Source organism: Salvia splendens, chromosome 18 (assembly GCF_004379255.2).
Source record: "Salvia splendens isolate huo1 chromosome 18, SspV2, whole genome shotgun sequence".
Classification (NCBI taxonomy): domain Eukaryota; kingdom Viridiplantae; phylum Streptophyta; class Magnoliopsida; order Lamiales; family Lamiaceae; genus Salvia; species Salvia splendens.
The window spans coordinates 22,947,142-22,958,867 of NC_056049.1; the positions used below are offsets into that span (position 1 = coordinate 22,947,142).

The window sequence follows — 11,726 nt, forward strand, 5'->3', positions numbered from 1 at the left end:
TGCTCAGATCCAGTAAGCTCCACCTCAAATTGAGTATTATCTGGTTTCTGTTGCAAGTATGGCATTTCATCCTCCTTAAATACCACATCCCTACTAATCACCACCTGCCCCATGCCCTTTTCTGTGCACCAGAGTCTGTAGCCTTTCACTCCCCTTTGATATCCTAGCATAACACATTTGAGGGCCCTAGGATCCAGCTTGGTTCTCTTAGCATGTGCATACGCTCTGCACCCAAAACTCCTTAGCTTTGTGTAGTCACCAGGTGATCCATACCATCTTATGTCTGGTGTGTCATTATCAATGGAAGATGATGGGCATTTATTAATAAGAACTACATATGTTGAAGCAGCTTCAGCCCAGAAATGCTTGGGCATACCCGATGAGATCAGCATACATCTTAGCCTCTCCAAAATGGTTCTGTTGACCCTCTCAGCCACTCCATTTTGCTGGGGGTTATGAGGGACAGTTCTATGTCTTTTTATCCCTTTATTCTTGCAGTAATCATCAAACTTAGATGATAGGAATTTAAGCCCAGTATCTGTTCTTACGCATTTCAATGCACTGCCTTTTTCAGTTTCAACCTCAACACACCATTCTTGAAACTTGGTGAAAGTCTCAGACTTTTCCCTCATCACATAGAGCCAGATCTTCCTAGAAAATCATCTATTATTGACAAGAAATACTTGCCTCCACCCATGCTTTGAATTGGTGATGGCCCCTAAATATCAACATGTGCATACTCCTGTGGCTTTAATGATGTGTGTCTTCCTACAGCATATGGCAATTTCTTGCTCTTTCCCAGTATGCACTCCTCACATGATTTAAGCTCATCTTCAGTTGCATCTCCATTGAAAGCTATCAGATTCTTCTTAGCAAGTTCTTTTAGTCCAGCATGTCCCAGATGGTCAAGCCTGTGATGCCAATCAATCAGCCTGAGCCTCATCACTGCATTTATCTGGTCTGCATCAATGGCCTTGGCTCTGAGATAGTATAGGTTGTTTACTCTTTCAGCAACCATAAGAACATATGTCCCCTTCAAAACCTTTATGAAACCACCAGCCAAGATAGATGTGAAACCCTTTCTCTCAAGCATTCCAAGAGATATCAAATTTCTCTTAATAGGTGGGATATATCTGACTTCAGAGAGAATTCTTTGAGTGCGATCTTCCATGAGTATTCTGACACTGCCTATGCCCTTTACTTGGCATACTTGGTTGTTCCCCAATAGTACAGAACCACCTGCATCTTGTAGATCCATGAGCCATCTCTTCTTGGAGGTCATGTTGAAACTGCAACCTGAATCCATCACCCAAACATCCGGAGCTTCATCCTCTGTCACATTCATGACCTGCGCAACTTCTACCTCTTATGTGACATCTACAGTATCTTGAGTCTTATCACCCTCGGCTTGCTTCCTTTTCCAAGAGTAGCAGTTCTTCTTAATGTGTCCAGGCTTCTTACAATAGTGACACAATTGGGATTCCTTCTCATCAACAGGTTTCTCTTTCCAAGGCTTTGGTTTCTTTTGGAATTTCTTTTTCCTATCCTTCTTCGAATCAAACTTAACATTCAGACTTTCACTTGCCGGATCAGCAATCTTTTCAGCTACCTTCTGGATCTCCTTCATCTTTAATGCAGAATGCACCTCCTCATAAGTGATCTTGGAATCTCTCCTGAGCAATATTGCATCCTTGAATTGTTTGAAATTCTTTGGCAGAGAATTAAGTAGCATTAGCCCCTTATCCTCATCCTTGATGGTCTTCTCAATATTTTCAAGGTCATCTACATACTTGGCAAACTCCTCAAGCTGTTCCCCAATGCTTCTTGACTCAGAGAACTTGAATGTGAACAATTTCTGCTTTAGCAAAAGCCTGTTGGTGAGAGATTTAGTCATGTACAATGACTGAAGCTTGCTCCAAACACCAGTTGCGGTCTCCTCCTTTGAGACCTATCTTAACACCCTATCACTAAGACTAAGAATCAGAGTGTTGTAGGCCTTATCATGAAGATCTTGGGCCTTAACATCACCCTTATCCACATCTGCATCTGCCTTGCCTTTCAACACATCCCATAGGCCCTGCTGCATCAACACAGCCTTCATATTGAGCCGCCATAGCCCGAAATCATTCCTGCCTGTGAACTTCTCCATGTCAAACTTTGCTGTTGTCATCTTGCGGGTTAGATCTTCCCACAGACGGCGCCAATTTGTTAAGAGAAAACCCAAAGAATCAAAGTTGAAGAAACTAAATCACAAGCAATTTGTCGAACACAAACGAGGCGCCATGAATCGAAACAATGACATAGGGATTTTACGTGGTTCAGCTCATTCGAACCTACGTCCATGGGAGAATCACGAAATGCTTTATTCCAGACTATCAAGAATTACAATCATACAATCATACAACATAAGAATACACTCTAGAATAAATGGTTCACTTTTCACTCATGAACTCATGTCAAGAACAAAGACTACTCTTTCTGATTCCTCACAAAAATAGTGTATCTTCTCTCACTCAAGTTGTTGATCTTGTTACGAGCTTCAAACCACAGCTTAAACGCCTCTTAAATCACCTCATCCATCTCACAACTGAAATAGCCGTTGCTAGCCGTTGCAACTAACTTTCAAGTTTGAACTCTTCATTTTGCAATTCAGTCCTTGAGTTCCTTTTGTTGCTCATTTAAGTATCCATAATCAACAAAACTAATATAAAAATAGATCTAATTACTGTCTTTCTCCGCTCAACTTCCATCATATATATTTATTATAACCCATGCCGAATATAAATGGCGGACAAAGGGAATGTTTATTATAAGAGAGCTAGTAAATACTATTCCAAACAAGGACAAGTACAAACTTCAAGATGCATGGTCCAAAAACGCCTTCAAATTCATGGTGGAAGGTCCATTTTCTAGCGCAGCTTCTCTAGCCAATCCCTTCCATTTATTAGCATTTTGTCTATATTCCAAACTCTTCAAACCACCATCCATCACTTCCTCAACACACCTCCAAATCTCCCGACTCTCCACAATCCCATCCTCATTCCCTTTAACCCTTACCCCTATCTTCCATACATCCTCTATCATCTTCGCATTCGTCCCCTGATCCGCCGAACCAGGGAACCCCACGACAGGGACCCCACACGACAGGCTCTCTAGAGTCGAGTTCCACCCGCAGTGCGTGACAAAGCATCCTAGTGATGGGTGCGTCAGCACCTCGAGCTGGGAGCACCACGTCACCATCTTCCCAATCTTATCCAAATCTTCTAAGCAGCTCAGCTTCTCCTCCTCCTCTGAGTCTCGCATTACCCAAAGAAACGGCCTCCTAGAGCGGAGGAGGCCGCCTGCGATCTCCTCCTTTTGCTCCTTCAGGAGCCTCAGCAGGCTCCCGAAGGACACATATACCACCGACGACTGCAGTTTCGAGTTCAACCACTCGATGCAGCCGTCAGATTTCTCAAAGAGGTCGCCGCCGAACAAGTTCTCTGACGGATCCTCTCCGCTGATGAAGGCGGGGGGAATCAACGGTCCGATTGCGATCAGCTCGTAACGGTCGAACGCGGCAAGCGCTTCTGCCTCGAGCGAGTTGAAGGTGTTTACGAGCACCTTGGGCTTGCTCGGCTCGGTGTCGAGCAAGTCGAACTGCTCCTTAGACGCCGCAAGCACAAAATTATCCAATTCTGAAGAGGAAGGGAGAAGGTAGGAGGGAAGGTCGGTTTTGGAGAGCGGCGGAGCTCCGGGGATTTGGATTTCCCAGCATGGATTATCCGATTTCTCGGTGATTTCGTCGGAAAATCCGTTGAAATAGTGGTAGTATATGGTGAAGACGGTGGCGGGTTGGGTCCAGAGCTGCGCGCTGGGGATGTGGAGCTCACGCGCCACCTCCGTCGCCCAAGGGAGGATGAGCGAGTAGACTAGGCATGTGACGGGGCGACCCTCCTCCGCTGCGGCGACGATGGCGTCTCTCAAGGCCTTGGAGCCGTTGCTTCGTATACTAGTCATGAATTTTGTGGTGTCGTCGCTGAGCTTGAAACCGTCGTCGTATCCGTCGTCGAATCCAAGGAATGTTAGGCCCTTGTCGTCCGCCATGCGCCGGCACACAGAGAGGCTGGTGGCGAAGGTGACGTGGATCCCCAATTTTATCATCTTCTTTGCGAACTGGAGGGAGGGGTTGATTTGGCCTTGCACCGGAAAGATCACGAGGAGGATGTGGCTCTGTTTCATTGGTGGAGATGGATTTCGTATGAGCTAAAATGAATGGTTGTGACTGTGGGATTTGAGGGGATGTAAATATTGATTTTACTCTAGCCATTTATATTAAATTTAAACTTAACAAAATATTCCACTCACTTACTTTTTTATACTTTTATTTTTATCTAAATTACACAATAACCCATTGCACTTTGTCAATAACTTAAATTTAACTAAATGTGTAGTATTAGGCATAATATTAAGTAATATTAATACTAATAGTCATAACTAATCAATAATAATAGACATAACTAACCAATATATGTAGTTGTTATTTAAAAAACGTGTAGTATTAGGCATAATAAATTTAACTAATATAGACCAATGTCTCATTAATTCAAGTGAACCCCCATATCTAGTACTCTAGGGTGATGTTCGGTTTCCAAGATAAAATAATACCAAGATATAATCTAAGATTGAGTTGTGGGATTATTTTAGTCATAGGGGGTTAGCTATGACTAATTATTATCCATCTAGGATTGAGTTATGGGGTTGAATCTCATGAACCAAACACACTATAAATTTAATCCCGGATACAATCTTGCAAACCGAACACCCCATAAGTATATATATGTATGGGATTTGCTGCCCGCAGGGGCGTAGCGCAGTTGGCAACGGAGGGGCAGATCTTGCTGCGGGATTTGCTACGCTAAGTGTCATTTATGACGCTGATTGTGAGCAACGATTTTTTCATTTTATTTATTTTTTCTTTTCTAGTGTTTTTTCCTTTCTATTTTTCACCTTCATTTACTAATAGTCTATCCCAAGCAAATATTTCTCGCAAAATTCAGGAGATCACCAATTAGCATAATCACAATCACAATCACAATCAAACACTAGTATTTCTTTATAAATGAGCTGGCCCATCGATTTCTAGAGCCACTTTCTTATCAAGGCAATCGAAGCAGGATAAACGAAATAAATATTATGGCTTAATTATGGGGATGCTTATGTAAACAACGAACTCAAAGAATGAGAGAGCGGAAATTCTAGGCTATAAAACATGGGGATGAACGAAAAAAATACTTAGTTAGAGCATCTCCAATGGCGATAGGCCAGCCATAGGCTAGCAACAAACTCCTCCTGCCACATCATCAGAACTAAAACTCCTCCTGTCACATCATCAGGACAAGCAACTGGACAAGCAAAAGGCTAGCAATAGACTAGCCACAATAAACAATATTATAAAAAACAAATAATAACAATCACACAAAATACAGAATTAAATTTACGACACAGATACGAGAAAATTCAATAATAATAGTAAAATTAAAAAAGTACATTAATTAAAAAAATACATTAATTAAAAAAAACCCCTCTTCCACACACGAGCCCCCGCCTCCGCCTTACTCTTCGTGGTCGTCGCCGCCGCCGTCGCCGTTGTCGCCTCTATCCGGGACCCCTAAATCTGCGGCATCTGAGCCAGCGTCTGAGCCCCCAACTGTGCCGAGGCGGCATCCAAATCGACCTGCATACTCTCGAGCATTGAGTGAAGAAACCTCTTCTCCACGGGTCAGTTGCCGCCCTCCATTCAGCTAAGATCTTGTGCATCTGAGCTCGCGTTTGTTGAGGCACGAAGAAGGCGAGCTCGGTTAGCGACGTGCCAACATGGGGGGATGCCGACTGGACCTCCTGGGACCCCTGGGTGACCCCCCTCGCTACCCGTTGCGCCCGCCTTTGACCAACTGGGCGAGTGCGGCGAGTAAACGATGGAGGGGACGGGAACTCCTGAACATCCTCGGGGAGGTTGTGGGAACCGCCGCTGCTGCCGCTGTAATCACCGACATAGTTCAGTCGCTGCTTCTTCGGCTAGCCAGCATCGACACCTGCCCGAAACTTCTCAGAGTCCATCAGCACCTCATAGTAGTTCCAGTAGGTGAACTCCTTATAAAGCCCGGGCACGGGGAAGACTTTCTCCGCTATCCTCCTGCAGTCCTCGTTAGTTTGGCCACTGGTCTGCATGCGGAGAGCGTTGGTGTACAAGCCCGAATATCGGGCGACCGCAGCCTGATTCGGTCCCACCCCTTCCAGCACTCCTCCCCGTTGTGTGGCCTCCCATCCGGGCAAAATGCCTTGTAGGCTGCTGATATTTTAGCCCACAAGTTGACGATCCTCTGATTGTTCGAATGGAGGGGATCATCGCAAACACTCACCCAAGCCTTGGACAGCGCGACGTTCCCCGCATCCGTCCACTTCCTCCGTGCCGGGCTGTCGTCATCAGCCGGCTGCGATGACTCGCCAACCACCCTTTTGCCCTTCCCCTTGCCCTTCTTCTTCTGTGGTGTGCCCCGACCCCGCCCTACTCACCCCCGTTTGAATGAGAGTGTCCGCATCCTCGAGATCTATCCCCAACTCCTCTAAGGAGAAAGTGTCACACCCAGTGAACTGCGTCTCCGATGGGGTCGATGTGTGCGAAGAAGTAGTAAAAAAATCAAGACTGGGGCAATAGACATTGTCCTCCCCCCTGGCGTCCCCTGCATCCCCGGCTGCCACGCCGGCATCATCTGCATCTCGGCTCCCCACCCTGGCATCATCTGCATCCCGGGTTACATCCCCGGTACCCCCTGCCCGCCCTGCATCCCCTGCCATCCCGGGCATCATCTGCTGCCAAGGGTACATGTTGTAGTACCTTGCCATCGGATCCCATCCACCTCCCACGGGTACCGTGGGAGTTTGAGACCCGCTCGTCATTGGAGTAGACTCGTTGTTGTTCTCCATTTTGCTTTATTGCTCTTGTACAGAAATTAAGTGTGAGAGAAAACTCGTTAAAACAAGCGGTGCGAATGAAAATTACGTGCAAATCACGTATATATAGTGTTTCGAAAAATTAAAAAAAATTGAGCTAGCCGATCGGGAGCCTGCAATGGCGGTCAGGCGAGCAGATCGGCCAGCGCCCGAAAATCGGCGTCGGGTCGCCGATTTTTTCGCCGAAATAGCGCTCGCCGATTCCAATGGTTCGGCGAGCGGACCGGCTAGCGCCGGGAATCGGCTAGCCTGTCCGCTCGCCGCCATTGCAGATGCTCTTAGTAAGAACAAAAACAAAATAAAGAAAAAGCGTTGCTAACTGCTTACGTGGATCGTCGCTCACAATCAGCGCATCAAATTAAATCTCAATATCTAGCTTCCATCGTTTATATACATATGCTAATATGCAGCATATAAATCTCGCTATACAAATGTTAATTTGTCATTATCTACGTAACAAATTTTATACGTTAGAATTCCTCGTCGTGCCATTATTTCCTCATTTTCCGTGCCACACCCCAATTCCCATTTTCCGCCATTATTTCCTCATTTTCCGTGCCACACCCCAATTCCCATTTTCCGCCACAGCTTCTCCGGCCAATCCCTTCCATTTATTAGCATTTTGTCTATATTCCAAACTCTTCAAACCACCATCCATCACTTCCTCAACACACCTCCAAATCTCCCGACTCTCCACAATCCCATCCTCATTCCCTCTAACCCTAACCCCTATCCTCCATACATCCTCTATCATCTTCGCATTCGTCCCCTGATCCGCCAAACCAGGGAACCCCACGACAGGGACCCCACACGACAGGCTCCCCAGAGTCGAGTTCCACCCGCAGTGCGTGACAAAGCATCCTAGTGATTGGTGCGTCAGCACCTCGAGCTGGGAGCACCACGTCACTATCTTCCCAATCTTATCCAAATCTTCTGAGCAGCTCAGCTTCTCTTCCTCCTCCTCTGAGTCTCGCATTACCCAAAGAAACGGCCTCCTAGAGCGCAGGAGGCCGCCTGCGATCTCCTCCTTTTGCGCCTTCGGGAGCCTCAACAGGCTCCCAAAGGACACATATACCACCGATGACTGCGGTTTCGAGTTTAGCCACTCGATGCAGCAGTCGGATTTCTCAAAGAGGTCGCTGCCGAACGAGTTCTCTGACGGATCCTCTCCGCCGATGAAGGCGGAGGGAATTAACGGTCCGATTGAGATCAGCTCATAGCAGTCTAACGCGCTGAGCGCTTCCGCCTCGAGCGAGTCGAAGGTGTTGACGAGCACCTTAGGCTTGCCTGGCTCGGCGTCGAGCAAGTCGAACTGCTCCTTAGATGCCGCAATCGCAGAATTATCCAATTCTGAAGAGGAAGGGAGGAGGGAAGATCGGTTTTGGAGAGCGGCGGAGCTCCGGGGATTTGGATTTTCTATCCTGGATTATCCGATTTTTCGGTGATATAGTCGGAAAATCCGTTGAAATAGTGGTAGTATATGGTGAAGACGGTGGCGGGTTGGAGCCAGAGTTGCGCGCTGGGGTTGTGGAGCTCACGCGCCACCTCCGTCGCCCAAGGGAGGATGAGCGAGTAGACTAGGCATGTGACGGGGTGGCCCTCCTCCGCTGCGGCAGCGATGGCGTCTCTCAAGGCCTTGGAGCCGTTGCTTCGTATACTAGTCATGAATTTTTTGGTGTCGCCGCTGAGCTTGAAACCGTCGTCGTATCCGTCGTCGAATCCAAGGAAGGTTAGGCCCTTGGCGTCCGCCATGCGCTGGCACACGGAGAGGCTGGTGGCGAAGGTGGCGTGGATCCTCAATTTTATCTTCTTCTTTGCGAACTGGATGTTGGTTTTTGGGATTACAAGAGACAACCCAAAGAAGGAAAACAAATGGAAAACTGAACTGAAATTACAACTGAAAAATTGAAACAACTAAACCGTGAAGATTGATAGCCGAGTCGAGGAGGCCTCTTCCCGCAAGACGAGATACGCCCCGGTAGTGCTATCGGTTTGGCGTGTCGTCCCCAAAGGTAAAACGGCTACGTCTCTGGTGAAGCAGCACCGCTATCAGCAGAGCTCCGGCGAACTAGATGGAGGAGAGGGCAGAGCTTCGACAGAAAGACAATGCAGAGAGAGAGAGAGTATATGATGTAAATGCTTGTGAATGTTGTGCAGAGATGCATGGAATGGCTAGCCTATTTATAGGCCCAGTCCACTGCTGGGGGGTCAACAGCCATGATGGTTGTCATCATTGCGAGAGTGTAACTGTCGAACGTTACAACCGTTACGAGAGCTTGTGGCAGGCTTGTGCCTTTCGCGTGTGGATTTCTCACGTGGCAGCCGTGTAGGCTTTGACTGTGCCACGCTTGACAATGTGTCAAGCCACTTGGATTGCTGACTCGGCGGTGGTCTAAAAAGATTAGTAATGGTCCAGACCCAAGCCCAAAGACCACCCAAAGACCAAGATCCAAGATCGAGATCGGGACCGGGACCGAGGCCCACGAGCAGGGCATGGGCACGGGCTCTGGCTCGGGCGGGCGGCGGCGGCGCGCGCGTGTGTGAATGTTGTGCAGAGATGCATGGAATGGCTAGCCTATTTATAGGCTCAGTCCACTGCTGGGGGGTCAACAGCCATGATGGTTGTCATCATTGCGAGAGTGTAACTGCCGAAAGTTACAACCGTTACGAGAGCTTGTGGCAGGCTTGTGCCTTTCGCGTGTGGATTTCTCACGTGGCAGCCGTGTAGGCTTTGACTGTGCCACGCTTGACAATGTGTCAAGCCACTTGGATTGCTGACTCGGCGGTGGTCTAAAAAGATTAGTAATGGTCCAGACCCAAGCCCAAAGACCACCCAAAGACCAAGATCCAAGATCCAAGATCGAGATCGGGACCGAGACCGAGGCCCACGAGCAGGGCATGGGCACGGGCTCTGGCTCGGGCGGGCGGCGGCGGCGCGCGCGTGTGGGCTCTTTCACCCATCTTGGTCCACTATAATTATTAAGTAGCATAAAGTCACTTAATTTAAACACATTAAAAGATGTGTTACTTCTCCAATGTGGGATAATTAACACTAGTTAATTATTCCCTAAGCTCAAACTCCAAGCTTTAATTAAAAGCTAATTATTCCCAACTTTAATCCACTATTTCTCACTCACCGGAAATCGGATTTGAGAAAGTGAATATACTACATTTATCTACGTAAAATGTAGATCGACGCTATATCATTTAATTTCACAAAATTAAATGTCTCGTCACATTTATTATTTAGTCAAAATCTATTGACCGGGCATATTTAATCCATGATTTTTACAATCCCCCACATGAGTGGAAATAGCCGAATGCATATGCATGCAGGCACAAGCTCAACCCTCGAGAGGTATATAAGCATAAGGATAGGTAGTTGTTGGCTTTGAACCCTCCATGGTCGACACCATCGGATACACAAGCGGCTTAGTAGCTCGATGCTTTGAACTAATCCCCCACAACGTGCACCGAGACAATGGTGTTAATGCTTAAACACCTCAACCTCATCCGTTCTCACGTTTTGTGTCCATTGCGGTCTTGGACATCACTTTGGATTCATAAGTGCGTTTTTATGAAGCGACCACACTTCGCACTTACATAGGTGATTCTTAGTCAAGTACCTTGTCATACTTGGTCTCTTTGAGAACTCCATCTCTTTGAGATCCTTAAGAACCATTAAAAGTCATAGACTTAGCCTTTACCACTAGGCAAGTTCTCCAACACTCTATTGCTCTCTAGGGAATAGATATAGTTGAGTGTTTCTCATGAACTCTCATAGCTTAGTTGTCCCTTTGAACCAAGTTCTTAGGATCTCCAGTCATCATGGTTGGGTTACCACTATGATAATTCTTTAGTTTGTGGATTTCAAACCCATTCCTTCTAGTAACTTATTCATTTGATCACGGTTTAACCCTTTGGTCAGCGGATCCGCTAGATTATCTATTGACTTCACGTAGTCAATTGTAATCACCCCTGTTGTGATCAAATGTCTCACGGTGTTATGTCATCGACGTATATGTCGAGACTTACCATTATAGAAGCCATTGTTTGCCCTTCCAATAGTTGCTTGGCTATCGCAGTGGATCAGCACTGGTGGCACTGGCTTAGACCAACATGGAATATCTTCAAGGAAGTTCTTAAGCCACTCGTCTTCCACACATGTCTTGTCTAAGGCGATGAACTCCGATTCCATGGTTGATCGGGCTATACATGTCTGTTTTGTGGATTTCCACGATACGACACCACCCTTAATAGTAAAGACGTATCCACTTGTTGAAAGTGAGTCTCTATTGTCGGATATCCAATTTGCATCACAGTACCCTTCAAGTACCGGGGGGTATCTCGAGAAGTGTAGCCCAAGATTTTGAGTATGTTTTAAATATCTCAAAACCCTCACAAGAGCTCTCCAATGCTCTTTGCTTGGATTGCTCGTGTAACGACTCAACTTGTTCACGACTCAACTTGTTTACGACACAAGCAATGTCAGGTCGAGTGCAATTAGTTAAGTACATAATGCATCCGATGACCCATGCATACTCTTCTTGTGCAACGGGCTCGCCTTTGTTCTTACTCAAGTGAACGTCGAGTTCAATTGGAGTTTTAACCGGCGCATAGGCTTTGAATTTATTCAATATCTTCTCAACATAATGCAATTGTGTTAAGATGATTCCATCAGACGTTCTTAGAATCTTCATTCCAAGAATTACATCGGCTAGACCCATGTCTTT

At 46.6% G+C, this 11,726-nt stretch overlaps 2 protein-coding genes across 2 annotated transcripts; both read right to left on the reverse strand.

Moving 5' to 3' along the window:
* Positions 1-2,744: 2,744 nt before the first annotated feature.
* Positions 2,745-4,255, reverse strand: LOC121776496 (UDP-glycosyltransferase 75C1-like). The gene has a single exon (XM_042173669.1). The coding sequence runs from the start codon at positions 4,219-4,221 to the stop codon at positions 2,857-2,859; it is 1,365 nt and encodes a 454-aa protein (XP_042029603.1). The 5' UTR covers positions 4,222-4,255; the 3' UTR covers positions 2,745-2,856.
* Positions 4,256-7,531: 3,276 nt separating this feature from the next.
* On the reverse strand, positions 7,532-8,745 carry LOC121776940 (UDP-glycosyltransferase 75C1-like). The gene is made up of 2 exons (XM_042174083.1): positions 8,510-8,745; positions 7,532-8,414 (listed from the first exon to the last, which is right to left on the reverse strand). The coding sequence occupies exons 1-2, from the start codon at positions 8,743-8,745 to the stop codon at positions 7,532-7,534; spliced, it is 1,119 nt and encodes a 372-aa protein (XP_042030017.1).
* Between the last annotated feature and the right edge of the window lie 2,981 nt (positions 8,746-11,726).